Below are 20,040 nucleotides of genomic sequence, written 5' to 3'. Positions count from 1 at the left end.
TAAGGAGTCATGTGTCGTGACGTGGCTGTACGTATAAATAAATCCTGATATTATACATTCATTTGGGTTCACAACTTTTATTATCATTCCAAATTAATTCCGTACAAATACAAATTAATTACACGGATCTTCGTAGAGACGCGGATAATTCTTGAAGGGATTCTAATCCTTATAACTTGGACTAGTGATTCAATTTGGGATTTCATAAAGGACTACACACAATACACTTGTATGTATGTGTGTATGTTGTTTAAGACCCCACAGGTGACGCATTGCTGGATGGATTACAAATTTGCTTGTACGGCGTGTGATGTGGCTTGATACTTGAGATAAGATTGTCTTTTACGAGAGACGTGTGCTGTTTAAAGTGTCTATGAACCAGTTGAACTAAGAAAAAATTGATATTACTTATAAGCAATAAAAAGTAGACAAAAAAACATAACTTAAGGTAGAAGTTCGCTTTATACTTCTGACTGCATGGATAAGCATTTTTTTGATCAACGAACACTTGTCATGGTCTTTATGCATATGACTTGAATGTTTATGAAACCTCCGCGACACAATGTGTAAAAGCCTTAGTGCGGGAGAACTTTTTAAACAAATACTTCGATGATTAACGTTTTCTAGGATTACAGGCAACTAGAGAACAAGATTATTGTAGAATACTCGTAAGTCCAAATAAAAAAATTGATTGAATCGTTTTAACTACGTTATCTTAGAAAACTAATTTGCTAAGACAAAATAAGTCTAGTTAACTTACTTTTGAACTATTATTACACCAATTTGTACAAAGTAGGTTCCACTATACATATTGATGTCAAGTCAACGGTTTTACAAATCCACCATATAAATCATAGCTTCAACTTACCCAAAACAAAATCATCTTGAGACGGAAGCGATCGGCTGGTGTAACGAGATTAAAGGATTATTATATTAAGGGGTGATCACCGAACTTGTTCCACCGGGGGAGTCCTTACCTTGGTATTAACATAACCAGAGGCACGGAGACATTAGTTGATACGATTAATGGTAAAGGGGGCCAACAAAACACTGAAGTTCCACTTTTGCAGCTATGGCATACCTGACGCTACCGTGTATAGCGGCTTTTCTCATCCACAATTTTGCAAGGGGAGGTTAAAATTATAGTCTATATTGATTTTGTGTGGTTTAGTAATTGCTAAGTAGTCAAAGCATTTAAATGAGAATTTTGATTAATCTGGGGCGCGAGGCATAGATTTTTGTCGGTTAAATAAAAATAGAAGTGTGTTGAGGTTTTTTTTTATGGTATGGTAGGTACATGCTAAAAACTAAAAAAATAATAAATGGGTTAAAACCGCTACTAATAAAAAAAGTAATAAAAGCGTGTTGCTTATTTATGCAAAATTTAAAAGAGAACAACAGCAAACCATGGTATTAAATAATTCAATGAATCGGAAACCCCATTTTTAAATGCTTATAAAATCTTTTAACGCCCCAAAAATTCAAAAAAACAAAGTAATACCGAAAAATGCCTTGACACAGCAAATGACTCACTGATATAAACGGAGTTTTCTACAAAACACGACTTTGTTTATAACGACGTATTGTTTTCGAATACATTGTCAATAATAAATATTGTGGATTACTGAGCTAAATGAGTTATTAGTTGACACGCTTGTCACGTTTGACGTGCTAAATATACTAATTGGTGCTTTTAGGTTATGTATGCACTTTAGGACGTGTTTATTTTATTGTGACGTATAGAGTTTGAGCAGTTATTGTTTTACTATTCAATTCTACCGCTGTTTGATATAAATTATTGATTTGTTTTTTGCTAGGATTCATATTGGGATAATCTATAGGCCCTCTTTAAATGGCGATTGAGATATACTAAGACAATTCTGGTTAAAAAACATAATGAATATATGCTATAGGTTTAGCTGAAGTTTAATGTTTTCCAGGAAAACGCCTTGTGGATATCGAGGCTTTTTCCTGAAAAACATTGTCACTTTTTTCAATACCAATTAAATGTATTTTATTATTAAATTAGTCACTTGCAAATTGTGCAACATAATCAAGAACTAACACAACAATTGTTTTAAATAACAAGGTTAAGATAGCCAAAAATACCCTTAATTATATACAGGAAAAACAATACCGCAAATCAAATTATATCAATGAAACAAATTCCGCGGATTTGAACCTTCGGAAAAAATGATTTTCAATTATTTTTACATCATATTATTAAGTCCAGTCATAGCTGACCTTGCAAGTTATGATATTAGGAAATAATGATATAATAACCATTATGTAAGTGGTAAAAATGAATCGAGAAAAATCAATCGACCTTGTGTAAGACTCGTCAACGTTAAAAAACGGATGTGTAATCAAGTATCAAAATAATATTAAAAAACCTTCACTTTAATAGGCAAGATAGCGTGTGCGTGAAACTCTAAGTAAAGAATTATTTGAAGTAAATGATAGGTCTTAGTCGAAAATATGCAACAACTTATTTCTAGATCTACCAATAGTTTTTTTTATGTCAATCAATTTGTAACTCGGTCCTTGAAATCTTTAATTTCAAGATCTACTTCAAAGAACTGGTATAAAATAAAATGAAATTCACTATCATTAATGTTATAAAACAAAAATACAATTTATTTATTGTACTAATTATTTGCTACTTATATCAAAAACCTTGAATAAATTAGACGATAAGCAAACAAACAAACATGAAAAAGCGTCTTTATTTTGAAAATGCAATAATAAGAAAATAATATTTCAAGTATCAAAATCGTTCGGTCGCACTATCGGATCTGAGATGAATGGAGCGATTAGTTTGAGAGTCCGTACAGCCTTGATTGGTAGGGGGCGATAGTCGCGCGACTATCGTGCGATTGAATTGCGACTAAACGTTATAAATAGTCGCTGGTCATTGTCTATATCCAATGCTTAGGATGTCTGGTTTCGAACGGGTATATTTGACCGTGAAAGCAGAGGTCATTTGGATGGATGCATGTTCCTCAAGACCACGGTAATCGCTTTATTAGATTCAAACAAATTAAATGTTTTGTGGCTTACTAAAGACTGTTAAATTATGTACGAGGTATGACGTGTAACGCATGATCAGTGGATCTTTCGAATGTGGCCATAATGATGGAATCGTTCGTGTCTTTGTTTCTCACAAATACGTTGTGAAATAAGTCAGCAAGGTGTCTAACACTACTTTTATAAATGCGAAAGTATGTAAGTGTTCAATTCAATGCCGTTATAGAGATAGACTGTATGGAAACTTGTCAAAACCTTTTGGACTTCTTCATTTAAATGTATTCTTTAATGTCGAACGGGTACTTCAGTAATGATGATTTTGATTTTGATTTTGAAACCTCGCTGGCCTAAAACTTTAGAAAATTCTTATATGGTCCGTTTTCCTCGTTTTTTCTCTTCACAGTTTTAAGGGTTAATTATTTTTCAATACAAATGCGTGATGGGGTTTGATCTTACGAATTTTGATTTGACAGTCGGATTACCACTCGGCTATCACTGCTAACATGTCAAATACATCTTTAATCCACAAACAATAAGATTTATTTTCCTATATCATGCACTGAAATGCACGTCAATTCTTCCCTCGTATATAACACAGATCTTTGTACTAGATATCACAATCCTAGGGCAAAGATTGATTACTTATCGCAGTTAAATCGCTTTTATTGCTCATTCTACTAATAGGATTCGTCAGACGCCCTTACGAGGGGCGAGTTTTTATGTTAAGGGTGCAAGGGAATCTTCCTGATTACCGAGATTTTTGAAAGGAGGTTGTTAATAAAGGGACTTTCTATCCTAAATTGTTATAAGTTGAAGTTTACATGACTGGTGACTTAAAGGGATTGTGGTGATGTCAGTGTAGTATGTTTGTCAGTTTATTTTGATTAATTAATTAACTTACCCTATCTCGACTTCTGAATATCTCGTTTACCAATACCCTTATTATTTTAATTAAAAATATGAAATGCGCATCCTTTACGTAGGAGGATCCATGTTTGTTTTTCAGCGGAGAGTTGTATTAGAATGAACTATTTATGTTTATTAGGAACGATCAGTCCTGCAATTAAGTGTCCATTCTTCTAGATTCGATTTATAGAATTGAGATGTTAATTAATTAATCGAAATTAATTTCTCATAAAAAAACGAACATACATTACATAAAGATCTATTTTAAAGCTTACTACAAAAATATTGAAATGTGTTACGAAGAACTATAGTCATAACTATAGTAAATAAAGAAATATAGTCTCCACGGATGACAAGTTTTTTTTTTAATAATGAATACTGTATGGCAAAAAAGCTCATTACAAAAAATAACTTATAAAACAATATACATATGAAACATCCTTAAAGTTTTTATTGTATTCAGAAAATATAATTACGTAACTTTTTTGCGGATTTACGCATTCTAACTGTAATTTACCGTGAACTTTGAAATGGACCAGTTTTCAAAAAAATCACGTTTTAACATAAAAAAGTATTGTCGTGGTTTTATTCATGTTTAATTAGTATTAAGCGTCAGTTCATCGTCTTTACCCGCCAGTAGATATTTAATTCCTAGATGAGGAAAATGAGTAATGCTAAAAAGTTTCAATAATGGTTTTTAATGACAGAATTTCGGCCTGGATAAATCGACTTTATAAGGTAATCCGTACTTCATTTTATGTGCAATAGTTATAATTTTATACCATAAAAATAACGTCAAATTTAGATCAATAGTTTTTACCTACACATCACAAATTAACCATATCCAGTTAACAAATATAATAGTACATATTTAATAAAGTATATTTGCTTTATAAACAGATGATAACAGGTTTTCCCACTGCTTACACTTGGTAACTAGTTCGGCGAACGCCTGCGCTTAATGTAGAGCAATACGCAGCCGAGTAAATTGCTTGAATATATTATTGTTACTTCCTAAGCAACATTGTTTGCAACTTTTATCTGTATTAGTAGATTAATACGAGCTATATTTATATGAGATGCTGAAGTTTGTGAGGATGAAAGGAGTATTTATTCCTCTCTTCCGTAATGTCGATTGACGCAAACATTTCCTCTGTGATTGGTTGTAAGTCTTTAGGTAAACCAATTAGCAGGAATTATTGGAATTGGTATCAACTTATTCTGGTATCAGACTTGAAGAAACTGGAGGTGAAGATTCCTCTTTTTAATTTTGTGTTTCGAATGGTGAAAGAAGAAATGAAAAGGCGAAAAACTCCAATTTAAAAAGTTTTTTTTTTGTAATTTGATTTTTTTCATACTCCTCAACCTTCCCATTTCATCGGTTCCCTTCTGCAAATCCACGTTTAATACTCCCCTAAAATTAGTTTTCAACTACCAGTTTACTAAAAATAAATGGCCGACATCAAAATTTAAATTAAACGTCGAAATCACGAAAAGCTCAAACAAAATATTATTTGCATCGAACCAAGTTGCTTATACAATTAGTACCGAGTTCCGGAATGAAACCACAGCTAACGCCAACACAAGAGCTTAGCTTAAAGATGGTTTTCCGTGCAACGTGACAGATGCGCGCGACTAATTTCATAATGGGCCAATTATGAAAATGCTGGCCGTAGTTTCAAGAGGTAGGTAGTTTAAACTGTTTAAAGACAATCGAACGGTGCATTACCATATTGAAGAATGGAAGACTTTCAAATGTATGGGATTGACATTCCTTTTCGAAAAGTGAATTTAGACGCTATGTAAATAGATCGTATACTCAAGAAAGTTTCAAGATTATAAGATTAGTGAAATATGCCTAGACAGTGAATTACTAGAAAGACGCAAAATTAAATTAAACTTAGGTATGTAGGTTGACATTAGATAATAATATACAGTAGAGAGCAGAACCCCTCCACTACCATACACTACCATAAAAATAAAACCTACACTGCGGCACTTCCAACTAAAATATGGCTGTTCCATTGAGTCATTTTTTGACATTGTTAATCAGCCGCATTAACCCACGGAAACGCACCTTAAACCTCTCCTCATTCACAACTCCTCAATTAACAAACAAACTTACCTAAGATGGTTGGCCGACTTTTAAAACTTGATCAACAGTTCAACGTAAAGTTCAAATAAATTTAATTAAAATTTATCGCGTCAAAATTTGTTGGCTTTCAAAAGAGCAGTTTGTGCTTGAGATGTAAACAGTTGAATATCATAGAGTGAATGATTTTGACGAGAAAATACCTATTTTGTTTATCTAGTCTTGTATCTATCGACATTTCACATAATCTAGATATGAAGTACAAAACATAGAATAGACAACTTCGTAATGTGTAGTAATGACGCATTCCTTTTCGATCAGTGACGTCCTTTGACTTGTCACTTTAATAAATAATAGCAATTTAATCAGTCCTGTTTTTAATTTTTTAAATGACTCCTGCAGTAAAGATTTTGATTTATCGTGTTGTGAGGGTTTCACAAATGTTCAAGACTCATGCACAAAGACGTCCTGGCTCAGAAGAAGGATTCGTAGATCACACAAAATGCGAATCCCATGTAGTGATCGTACCTGAGACACTTCGCGTTCAATGGGTTTTGCGTGATGACCTGTAAGATTAAGAGCTGTAAGCTATGGTGTAGTCACATGTTTACAGGCTTAGTGCCTCTGTATACCTATACATAGGAACAGAGCCTAAAATTACTTCACAGCAACGAATGTTGTTTCAACATAAAATATATAACCTATTTGCAAATCACACATTAAACAGTTTGAGTATATTAATATTCGTACATGATATTAATATTTCTGGCTTCAAAATATATGCAGTAACGTATAGCCGGAATATATCAAAGCGGGGAAATTATAAATATATCCAGTTATGCTCTTAATTTCCTAAATGTCGCCGATGTCAGTAAATAAGCTCGTTCAACAGCAGAACGCAATGAACGAGATTTAATACCGATACTAACTATTCTCATATCTCAAAATGATTGCGGAAATTTTAAATTTTGAGATAAATATTAACATTTGACAACCTCCGTGGTCGAGTGGCGTACGAACCGGTTTCAAGGTATCGCTAGCTGAGGTCCCGCGTTCAATCCCCGGTCGGGACAATGTAAAAAAACATATTTCTACATTGTCTCGGGTCTGGGTGTTTGTGGTACCTTCGTTGTATCTGAATTCCATAACACAAGTGCTTTAGCAACTTACTTTGGGTTCAGAACAATGTATGTGATGTTGTCCGCATTAAAAAAAAAAACAAATGATTTAATTCAGGCCTTAGTTTAAAAAGAAATATGAAGTATATCCATGTGTTTTAAAATCAATAAAAATGAATAACAGAAATTCCTCATATACTGTAAATAATCCTATCCTCCTATACAATAGAGGAGCGCGAAGGTATTTTTAGAATATTTTAGTATGATAATATCATAATTTACGGCTTTTAATCCTGTCCTAAATTAAGCAAAGCTTGGACTTATACTTTACTCATGGAGTACTAGACAACTGATAAACATACTTATATTCTTAACACATTTATACATAGTACCTAAATTATATAATTATACCCAGACACGGAACAAATTACACATACAGCACCTCAAACAAACATCGACTCTGGGTGGGAATCGAACCCTGCTCCTGCATGTCAAGGCCACTTACCAATAGACAACCTTACAGTCAAATAAAAATTACAGACGACTTTTTAAGGATGACAGTTCATACGAAGGAATGAGTTTTCTACTTCACAGTTTTACAAAGAAACCACATTTGGTAAACTCAAACAGCGAATGCTAGTACCTACATCGCATGCTCTGTGTATGACATGCGATGCGTGATGCCCGATAGCATAGCTGGCGATTGCCAATCGAGATGACAGGTTTGGAATCGAACTCATCTTTGGCTAGTGATGTGTAACTCTGTCAGTTGTTTTACACACAGTTTGACACAATTGTATTGTGGAAAGGTAAAGTTTGTGAAGTAAGGATTAATTTATGGGACTGTTACAAAATTGTGTTTTTAGTGACGAGAAAGCACGTATTGTCTAATGAAGTGGGACAATAATCTAATCCAATATATGAAATGCTCATGCCATGATGTGCGAAATTGAACTCCTCAAAACGGCTCGACCGATTCTCATGAAATTTTGTGCTCATTTTGATTAGGTCCAAGAATCGGACAAAATGTTTCATCCCTAAGTGTTATTTCTGCACACAAAACAACGTTTGCAAGAAGAATTATGAATATTGCATTAGAATATGTCATATAAGTAGGCTGTGCTTGAATAAGAAGACGAATATAAATAAAATATTCAAAGAGCTTCACATATAAATCACACATGAAATTCAAAGCCCATATGACGTAATAAACACGATCTTCAACTTTTTATCAGGCTTAACGGAAATCGGTCCTAAATACTCCCTAAATGTTTAATGGAGTATTCGACGAGACGGGTTAAGTCAAGCGGGTGATGCCAAGATTTACAATTCAAATGATCCTATAATGATCTGTGATTTGGAAAGGATTTTGATGTTATTGGGAAATTATTGAAAAGGTTTCGACGTGTAGGCCATTGTACGCTGTTTTCGTCAAATGAAATGATTTTTTTGCGATTGTATGTCAGAATATTGTGCTAGGTTTCAATAGAAGTTGCAGGTGTTTTGCATTTAGCCTTTACCGTGAATGTTGTGCAAAGGTTCACTGATTTTTCAAAGCATAGTTTTTCCATACTGTATACTAACCACTAAACCAAGTAAAAAAATGTGGTTCGGTGAAAAATAACAAGCGATGCAGGTAAAATTAATCGCACGAAATAAAAAGTATATTTTTTCTGTTCCAGATATACACGGAATCAACACAGATCAAACGGAAACATATCAATCGGTCGAAACAACAACAGTCGACTTCGATTTTACACAGAATGTTAAAACAAATACTCGACAAAACGAGAACAACACACATTCGCTAGTTCCCGATGCCGAGGAATCGACAGAATTAAACGTTAAAATTTTAAATGAGTTCCGTCACGATGCTCCAGAAAGCGCATCCAGAGTTTTAGTTGCAAATAAACCGAACAGTACTTTGAACGAGTTCAAATTCGGAACTAACAAAAACACATCGAGTGCTCCGAGCAAACAGCCAGTTAGATTGTTGCACGGCCATGATGAGAATTCGGTAATTAGCAAAAATGTGAAGAATGCCAAAATAAGGGCTCATGTTAGGTATGATGAAGTTACGGGAGAACTGATGAATGGTGATCATCCTTGCCATAGGGAATGTCGGGAAGGTGAAGAGCCAATGATTTGTTATTATCATTTTGTGCTTGAATGGTACCAGACTATGAGTAAAGCTTGTTACGACTGTCCCTACAATGTGACGGACTGCTCGAGACCTGATTGTATTCCTGCTGATGGGATGAATCGACCTTTGAACGTGATCAATAGGAAAATGCCCGGACCAGCTATTGAGGTAAGTTTATAACAAGATAACATAAAAAACTCCCACAACACCAAAGAATGATGACACCCACCCCCCTAAACTTTTAAAGGCACGACCGCTTTTTATCATTCGTGTTTAAGAAAACTCGCACATAAATCATTTGATACAAAATAACTAAAATTGGAATCTCTCCATCGGTTCGGGAGCTAATATACCAGAGACAGACAATTAATAAAATTCTAATATACAAAATTTACATCTGCATGGTATATCAAGAATGATATATGTATATGCCTACAGTGGATTTCGTAAAATCATGTTGATAAAGGACAGTTCTCATTAAAGTCTCCATAGTTAAATTCTTCAGCACTACCAGCTATTAAAACGAGTTTGCAGTGTCAAAATTTTTGATCGTTTTGTTTATCCAACTTTAGCATAGCAAAGCTAAAATTTTTGTCGCCAGCTGACAATATTGTAGCTATGAGTGTTGTAGTTTTAATTTTGGGTTAAAATGTGAGTTCATTTTAATTGGGTTTGGTAGAGTACATAAATGGTAACGGTATTGTTAGGTTTAACTTTGAAATTATGTTTTTGTTTCATGACCAAATTTGTATGTAACTTTATAAAGTTTTTGAGGGATTCAACAAATTTTACCTGTTCATTATTAATTTATTTATTTAGGGGTTTGATAAGAAAATTACACGACTGTTTGGGCTATTTTAATAGGGAACCTTAGCTATGTATACTATGTTGCCTAAGGTTGATGCTATTTGATTCTCGAACTTGATGGTCAATTCTAAAGTAAAATATATGGTGCTAAGTATGGTACTGAGCTAATGAATGTAATGTGCCATAATATTTTTCGAAAAAAACTACTCTTCTAATTCTGAATCTCTTTTCCTTTTAGGTTTGTCAGCACGATCGCGTTATTGTTGACGTTGAAAACGATCTGATGACGGAGGGTACGACAGTCCACTGGCACGGACAGCACCAAAGAGGAACACCGTATATGGACGGAACGCCATACGTGACCCAGTGTCCAATCCTACCGGAAACTACTTTTAGGTAAGCCTTATTGGAGGACAAGTGGCAGAAAATCTGTAATCATGTATAACTAAAAGGAAGGTGTTAATGCAAAGAAATATATTCGAAATAGAACCTCTTCGTAATGCTACTTATTAGGTATAGATAGGTCACAATAGAATAATCTTCAAGAATGAAGGACGTAGTGTAGAAGTATAACCTTTGTTAAGATTAAGTAATAAACCTTAAAGAAGGCAAAAGCCAAGTTCAAATTGATAATAGGGTATTAGACTAAATCTAATAAAAATGTGTAGTTCGTAAAAGAAAAAATACGTATCCAATTTTTTTTGGGAACCTGTCTGATGGGCTTAACAGTTTTTGTCAAATGCCCTACTTATAGTAGGTACTCTGTTTTTCTTAAACGTTTTCCCTCTTACTTTTTGTGTGCAATAGAATATTTTAGACGATTTCTACATACGTACGTACAAACTCCGTTTTGTAGGAAATAAATATTTGCTCCACTCTGGGATCGTATCGTGACTCTCAAGCACAGAACTCAAGTGGAAATTCACAAAATTATGAACGCTCTTTTAAACCAAAAAGAAAATAAAGCTAGAGTAGTTCTTGGTGAATGTTCTGGTTATTAACAAATGGGTTAAGATTTACGTAATGGTGGTTTGATACATCTAGACCTGCTTCTTGATAGTTTTAAAGTTAATTTTGATGACAAAGGTTTAAATGCGAAGAGTGTCTAAATTGAGTGAAAAATTAAAAAGAAAACAGAACTGAGGAAAAATAGCTAAGAGTAAATAAATGAATCACTCAGCTAATATCTCTTCTCCAACAATATAATAAGTGTTTATTCAGAAATATTAACAGGACCATTTTTCCTCTTAGATACCAATTCAACGCGACTCACTCTGGCACCCACTTCTGGCACTCCCACTCCGGAATGCAGCGCGCTGATGGTGCCGCTGGAGCCTTCGTGGTGAGGAAACCCAAATCCCAGGACCCGCATGGACGATTGTATGATTATGATCGGTAAGTTATGATACACTTTATTTTGAAACGTTGTTCAAAGAACATTAAAGTTAAATTCAATAAAACACCGAGATCCAGAGAAAATATTCGTGAATCAAATTTTCTTTTTTCTGTTGTATTGTGTGTACATTCCATAAACGAATGATATTTCCACAAATAACTATACAGAAAAAAATGATAGCAAAAACTCTGGAACATTAAAATTCCATTTATAATACCTCCAATATCCGTTATTCACTTAATTAAATATTGTTTTATAAACAAAAAGAAAAGTTACAAAACTAAGTTTCAAAGAAATTAAGTTGACTTGTCTTTGTCGTCTAAGTAGGCTACGCTAATAAAATTGAAAACACCCCTTTGACGTAAACTTCAGGTCTTTAAGTCAGCAAATTGTATTACCGATAACTGACACAAAACAGGAATACTCGGAGAAGTATAATTTGATTCAATGATAGTCTTTAAGAAATCTTAAGTTTTTGTTTAAGAGTTGGTTTATCTTATGCTGATTCTTATCAATTCTTTTGAGTAGTATATTGTTCATGAATACAAAAATGGTAATTTTAAGCTGACTTTCAATCTAATTGATAAATCAATTCGCCAGCAAGAATAAATTCTGAATACTTTTCTTCTTAATTTATTAAGTGAAAACAATTTGGTTATCCCAAGACATAAGTGTGACCTATATTTGTTAAGCCTCATACTATTCTCCCATCCGTCTGCGATGACTGCCTGTTGGTCTAGTGGTTATTGCCCTGACTTTTGTACCGAAGGTTGTAGTTTCGCTCCCAAACCAGGGCAAACGTTTGTGTGACGAAGTTTACAAAAAATATGTTTTCATAGATGGCCTGTAGCATTTTGATCCAAATGGCATAGATCAAACATCAAGCCTTCTGCTTTAAAATTCCTAATAGCAGTATCCCCGGGGTTCTTTCCGAGTCAATATAACGAGCACACAACCCCGACAGGTGCGATCAAATAAACAGCTGAACCATTTGCCGTGAACATTTAAGCTTTAGTTCTGTTTCACTACATTTTGGATTTCACTTCTGATCAGTCAGAATTCATCAAATTGATTTTTTTCTATCTTCTCTCACCTTCCTAAAAAACACTTTAGTATTTATCTTTCCCAATTATCATGACAATTAATATTCTTTGTTTCGAGCGTAAAACTCAAACAACAGATACACCTATTCAACACGTGACGTGAATAATCAATAACTTCTAACACATAACATATTTACAAAGCTATTTAAGTCCATAGTAAAACAAAATTACTCTTTAATAAATGACCATTCATCAATTTACTTCCAGATCGGAACACGTGATGATCGTAACAGATTGGATACACGACTTAGCTATGGGAATGTTCTCCGACCACCACCACTCGAAAGGCGACAACAAGCCCCCGACTCTCCTGATCAACGGCGTAGGAAGGTTTAAAGTGTTCAATGAAACTACAAAGCCGATGTATATGAAAGCAGCAAGATTTAATGTGGAACAGGTAATCATCGGAACGTAATATTCTGGTTCATTGGTTCAAGCAATCATTATGAGGATGCTTTCGATTCATTTTCACGAATGCGGGGAGACGGGTCTTTGATAAGTCGAATATAGATGGCTGTTACATGTTTGGTTCGGATATTATTGAAGAAAATTTGAACTTATGGCTTTTCTAAGACACTTTGAAGTCACAGTCGAACCAAAAGATGTTTCTCCTATAGTAATTAATGTACCCAATTTCACTCTTGTACTGCCGAATATGTTTCTCTATGTTATGCGAACCTTTCACTTTGATTGATTTATTTAACAAAAGCACACTTTAAAAGGTTAATTTCTTGTAATTTTATGACGTTATTAAGTCCTACATTAACTAAATCACAGAATAGTGTTATCAAGAATTTAAATGTGAACATAAGATAACTTTATCAGCAAAACTCTCAACAATTTCAATTCCTTCCTTTCCTTACCTTCTAAAAGTAGGTATATTCCTAACGATTTTCTCGAAATCACTCGAAACTTAAGAAGGACTTTATTTCCAGGGCTACAAGTATCGTTTTCGAGTGATCAACGCTGAGTTCCTGAACTGTCCTATTGAGCTGTCAGTGGATGGTCATAACATCACAGTGATTGCTTCGGATGGCTACGATCTGCAGCCTATTACTAGTAAGTGATCATTGTAATTGTAACTGTAATGGCCGCATAAGGAATGATGAAGCCAAGTTTACGGCTATCAAATGAGAATTTAGACTGGATCAAGGGAATTTATGAGGAATTGTCCCAAAAAGCGTTAGAACTAGTGACGACTTTGGAGAAAGTATTTTGCTTTAGTATTTTCATAAGGTATTTATAACAATGACGACAGTAAAGAACTAAAAAATCTCGTAAATATAGCTGTATTTTTTTCTAGTCCTGAGAAAACTCTTAAGAAATATGATTACGCTTGCAAATTCCTTATTCAGAACGAAGAAAAGCAAAAAGGTCTATGTTTTTTTGAAAGCACTCAAGAAGCTATTTGTTGCGACAATAACACAATTTAGTTTTAGAATGAATAAGTATTATAACGTAGAATCTACAGTTTCAAATAAATATAGGTTACACTACACCAAAAAATGAATTCCATGAATGAATCACAATGTTTATTGGTTAAAGAACGCGAGGGAAAAAACTGTCCACATATGATTAAATCAAATTTAAATAAGTCTGCAAATACATCAAAGGTTCGAAATCCAGCTTCATATAAACCATAATGAATTGAAACATCCATTACAAGTCATAATAGTCTGGCTTGGCTTTGATATTTTTTCATTTTCGTGTTCATTTAAATTCAAATCTGTGGTTCCTTTTGTCGCTTGGCCCGAGGATGTCTGTGCTATTTTTTCCTCATTACCCGCCTATCTCTCCATTCTTGTTGCCAGTTGAAGGTATATGTTCAGAAAATCCACTTGGTACGGGTTTAGGTTCTTGTTTTAATTCATTAGGTGGTTAGGAAAATAGGGACTCGGAAAAATATTTGAAGCTATATATTATGCTAGTTTTTAAATTTCTATCTTTAAGTTAGAGCTTGCAAATTTATGGGAATAAATTATTAGTGTCAATTGTCTCAGCTAAAAATTTAAAAGTATATTTAAAAGTAGGAAGACATCCATTAAAACTATCTATCAATAACGTATCCGCATAAACGGATGGCAAACGAAAATCACACATAAAAATAATTTCAAAAATCATTAGAGTAATTTTTTGAATAGTCTGATAATTAGTCATGATTGCGATAACGATTACCAGCTTAGTTCTTTTTTCACCTATCATGGCTTCAACTGATTTTATAACGGTTCTTCTGTTTTCGTGAATACACAGCTATAATGCTATTACGTCATTGTTACTTCGATTGCCCTAAGCTACGCTTGAGCTGGTGTGTTACGGGTTTTTAATCGCTTGTGTAAATTCAGGATTTGCAGCGCTTTGCATATGACGGGCAGTAAGATTTATTGGGTGTTGGTTTACGTGAGTCGTGAACTGCTATCAGAAGTTACAGGGGAGGAATTTTGTTGGTGTCACAACTTGAATGTGTTGAGAATGTAATAATGTCACTCTTGTATTTAGGAATATGGTTCTTTATATCGGGGTAACATTAGCGCGTAAGCGGTGGGAGTGGTTTATAATAATCATAGTATTCACAAGATACAACTCCTTTTGAACAAAAAAATATTCTTGCAAAACCGTCTGTCACCTTTAGCTGAGTTATGCCTGAACATACATTCATGAAAAAATACAAAACGAATTGAGAACCTTCTCCTTTTTTGCCAATATAAGGCAACAATACAGCATTATAAACATGAATGATTCCGCACTCATACACTTTCATGTATATTCGTAATTCAAACCTAAATGTTTTACTTAATAATCATACAAATCGACCTGCGCCACATAATCATTCGAGTACCAACAAAATTAAATTCTGTCAACTATATCAAGTTAAACTTAATAAAATGCGACGTCATAATTTTGATCCAAATGACACAAACAAAACTTTACTTCGAAACTTTCCAGATGTACTCATTCATAAGCGTAGTTAGCAATTTCAAGAGATAGGATAATTTGCGTTCGCGTTAGTGCAACCGCAACGGATGCGCTGTTATCGCTTCGCTTACTAACCCCGTACTAAGTTGTGCCCGTCGCCAGCGTACTGCCAGCAAAAAAGTTTCAACGTTTAATTAAAATAATTTAATTTCAGGTAGATGTGGAATTTGAATAAATGAGTTCGTGTGTCATTCTCGTAAATTCTGGCAATGGTATTGAGGTTAGCGTTTCAAATTATAGAGATTCAGTGGAAGCTAAAGATGTAAAAGATAATAAAAATGGAATTAATACCAGAAAATCTACTTCTATCTATTTTTAAAATGCAAATCTACATCGAAATATTCCAATCAAAATTCAGAACAAATTGACTAATAGGCGAACATCGAATGGAAAAATGAAATTCAAGTTGCCATAAGGGCAACGGGTGCTGGGAAATTGTTGCAGAAATCCAACTACGAGAACTGCATACATATAGTTAAAAAGTCAGCGAGGAAAAAATTCGAATAAAGTTAATTGAAACTCTTGTCGTCTCGTTATAAAATGCAAAATAGAATCATTCGTTGACTTTCTCTCGGGTTGTAGCTTGTGTGATAGGGTTGCGTTTAGGGAAAAATTGGCTGCAAATGGAACTTAAATAGCGCATGGGAAACGTTCGATTAAGTCTTTGGCAATAACTGGATAATAAGGTAATTTTACAAAGAGTTAATTCATTTGCACAAATATATCCAAACTCAGAACGAGCATTCGTGGATCCCATAAATAATTGTGATACGCGGGGATCAAACCTGCGATCCGTCGCGCACTGTGGGTTTGGCGTGATGACTTATACAAGTCGGCTATTCGTGCAGCCATCAGTCATAAGTAGAAGATGAATAAGTGGATTCAACCTTTTTAGTAGAAAAAATTGGAGAATGATCGAAAGGAGATTAAACGCTGCCAACTCTACAAGAATATAAAATAACTGTACTTCGATGCTCGTAGTCCGTGATAACACTAGACAAGACTGATACTTAATGGAAGTAAAATTGACGTCATAGCAAAGTGAGTTATAGTAGCATAAACAAGTATTGACATTGTAGCCTAATGTGTTTTTCTAGGTTCTGTACCCAAGAGGAAAAAAGAAACCCATTTACTATTGCTGCCTATCTATCTGTCCCCAGACTGTATCTCATGATCCATGATAGGTGAATCTTATTTTTTAAAGATGACGTATTGTTGTTGCCACTTTAAAAGAAAAAACTAGAATAAATATAATCCTCAGTGCAGAATCCTCAGTGTGACGAGTCCGATTCGTACTTGACCGGTAAATAAACATTATACGTCCTTGTTTTATAGAAACAAAAAAAAATTAAACTGACTAAACCCAACTTAAATCTAAAACACATAACAAAGTGCTAATAAATCTATGTCATTCCTAATTTTAACTTTATCGTTCATATATACTGCGTTAGAGCAAAGCGGGTTTATTATGCCGTCATTCTCAATAAACGTGATGCGCTTAGCACTAAGGATATCCCATCCAATATCCAAAGTTCCTGCAACAGATATTTCGTCGCCATTAGCATTTTGCGAGGTTCAACCCTATATCCATTTAGACGTGGTCCACTTTTGCTTTATTAGATTTAGACACTTAGTCCGTGGAACGATGATCAAACATTTATTGATTATTCGCTACCAAATGCACATTTGCTTAGCTTTTGAGGTTTGTATAAACATCTGTGCTTGAAGATGAATCGTAATGAATTGGACATAGACATTGCTGTTGAATTCTTTATTATTTAATTAATTTTTGATTGAAATTAGTTTGAGAAGAATGATATTTATTCTGATCAATGTAAGGCTTTGAAAATAAACTGAGCAAATTGTATCGAAAATGCAATTAGACAGGTGCAGAATACAATTTGAAATATTTACTATCGGATCGTGATGAAATTTACAATCGGCTTAAATAGAACGAAGAAACTCTAATAAAAAAAAACTAAAAAAAAATATTAGTTTCGAAGCTTACTCGTTTCGTTCACCTGTTTCACCCAAAACGAGTAACATAACGACATTTTTCGCTTAATTCGTGTAGAACTCATAAACAATAGGGACCCAAAACAGTACAAACTATAATTTGTAACAGAATTGTGTATTCAAAAAGTTGTCGAGGTTTTTTTAAAATAACGTTGGTTGCATGCTTACTGAAATGGTCCACAGGGGCTACTACTTCCTATTGAAGTATAATGGCAGTAGTGGAAGCGTGATGGAGTACTGAATGGTGTATAGCGTTGTTTCTGTCACACACTTGAAAGGATATTACTATAACTCGTCGTGGTAGGCCCCGCGCTATGCGACGAATTTCATGACGCGCTCTTTATTTTATTATTATTGTAGTCGGAAATATGTGGTACAATGTTTGTTAGAAATAAATTGTTGCAGAATTTCCCGTGTGAACGCTGTTTCCCTGTATTTTTTGTGGCCTTCGAAATGGGATTGTGTAGATTGCCCCAATTGTTTTGGGTGCTTAGTTCTACATTGTTCTATTAGTGCTGTACAATTTTTATTTATTAAGCTTACATCATTTCTGTCAATTTAAAATTTAGGTGTAAAGTTGCTTAATAAACGCTCAACAATCGACGCATTATACATTAAAAATAGAATTGGTATAAAAATATAGCAAACCGGAGTTACGTGGTGTCCAAAACCTACTTACGTATCAACAACTTTGAACTCAAACGAAAGCTAGTTAAAGCATAGTGACTTAAACGTTGTAATTACGTGTCCCAAATCGAATCACACATCAAAAACATGAAAACCATTTAACAATTACGTAAACGTTGAAACTACCTGCGATATAATTAAAACTTCCATTAACGGACATTTTTGCGATCCTCATTATTCCCTGGACAAAACTGCTAGGGTTAAGTTGTCTAGGTTGGATAGTAGGTAACAATCCCAGGGGTGCACAAACAGGTAGACGAAAGTAATCAGAGGTTAACACGATAAAGGTTTTATGCTGAGTGGACCTATATGTGAACATGTGTTTTTCTGACTTCATTAAGCGAACATTGATTGGTATTCTTGTGTAGTTGTCTGGAAGTAAAGGCCATTTGTTCAAGTAGTACAAAAACCTCTGATGCTTGTCAATGTTAGTGTGCTTTACCGTACCTGGAGATGAGTTTAAAACTCGAAAACTGTATTGGACTGATTTGATAGACAGCAGGGATAGCCGAGTGGTTGAGGTCGCTATGTTAAACCCACTGAGCGCGTCGTGTCACGGGTTCGATCCCTGCGTAATACAACCATATGTGTGATCCTCGCAAGCTTGTCCTGAGTTTGGGTGTCTTTGTGCATGTGATTTGAATGTTTGTGAAAACCCGACACAAGGATTAAATTCCTTTTTACGGGTGTCATTGAAAAAAATATAGAGCCAGGCAACCGAATTATAGCGGTGTATTGCTCCCATAATTCTTTCAAAAAAAAATCTTTGTTCTAGACTGCAGAAGTCAGATGTAACAATTCAAATAAAATATGCTAAATTAGTAAGCACTTTAGAGTAATGCTTGACATTTAATCTCAAGTAACAGCCGGTTGAAATTCGGTGCAGAGACAGAATGTGTCCGGGATTACGCACATAAGATATTGTTCATGCCGGAAATCTCTTAGATTTCCGTGAAGGCGCTGCTTCTAATTAAGCTACAATACATATATATATGCAGTATGTACTTGGTTATCCTCGTATTATTATAAGCTCAGCTTATTTATAAACATTTCATAGAACTCTCTTGTTAAGACGAAGCAACTTAGTTAATTTTCAACAGGAATTGAGTAAAAACTGAAATACCGTCTACTGGAATTTATACTGTGAATAAAGAGCAAATAATAGCTTAGTTTAAAATAATTTATTCCAAGCAAAAATGGTACTTAAAATCTAAAATTCTTATATTTATTTAACGAATATAGTGATAAAAATAAATTCAATTATTTTAAAAGAGTAACTTATGGTGTTAACCAGTTCTTTTTTAAAAATGATATTTTGAAACAGCTCAACTAGAGTCGCCTTTTGCCACTTCTATTTATCAAGTACTGATTGGTTGTATAACACAAAACTATCGGACCGATCGTTCAAAAAAGCGATCGGACCCAAAAATTTCAGTTAGCCAGTAATTTTTAGTGAAGCAAGCTTGAAAGCCCGATAACGTTTGCACCAAACGTCTGTGTAACAGATCTGGCTCTTTGATCCTTCGAGCACATTTGAATATGTAAATTTCTAAAGGGGATGAGCACGGGTAGAGCTGGCCAACTAAACTGCACGTCGCTCCACTAGATTTTAATGTAGGGTTTAATTCTAATATTAGTCTAGAATTTTGGAAACTGAATGGAACAAAAATTTCGGGTTTTAAAATTACCTTTGCAAATGTTTGGACGTTATCTCCGAGTTTGTTTTGAATATGGAATTGGGAAATTGTTTTTTGGGTTTAAGTTTGTTTGTT

At 34.3% G+C, this 20,040-nt stretch overlaps 1 protein-coding gene across 1 annotated transcript in view; it reads left to right on the top strand.

Moving 5' to 3' along the window:
* LOC113499182 (laccase-4-like) overlaps positions 1-20,040 on the top strand; it is a 93,478-nt gene that overhangs the window by 55,190 nt on the left and 18,248 nt on the right. Inside the window, exons 3-7 of the mRNA XM_026879553.1 lie at positions 8,826-9,454; positions 10,332-10,489; positions 11,345-11,488; positions 12,800-12,989; positions 13,528-13,651. Coding sequence (XP_026735354.1) covers positions 8,826-9,454; positions 10,332-10,489; positions 11,345-11,488; positions 12,800-12,989; positions 13,528-13,651 — 1,245 coding nt within the window. The remainder of the gene's footprint in view (positions 1-8,825; positions 9,455-10,331; positions 10,490-11,344; positions 11,489-12,799; positions 12,990-13,527; positions 13,652-20,040) is intronic.

The sequence above is a fragment of the Trichoplusia ni genome, chromosome 12, assembly GCF_003590095.1.
Source record: "Trichoplusia ni isolate ovarian cell line Hi5 chromosome 12, tn1, whole genome shotgun sequence".
Taxonomy (NCBI): Eukaryota; Metazoa; Arthropoda; class Insecta; order Lepidoptera; family Noctuidae; genus Trichoplusia; species Trichoplusia ni.
This window is presented reverse-complemented; position numbering and strand designations above follow the sequence as displayed.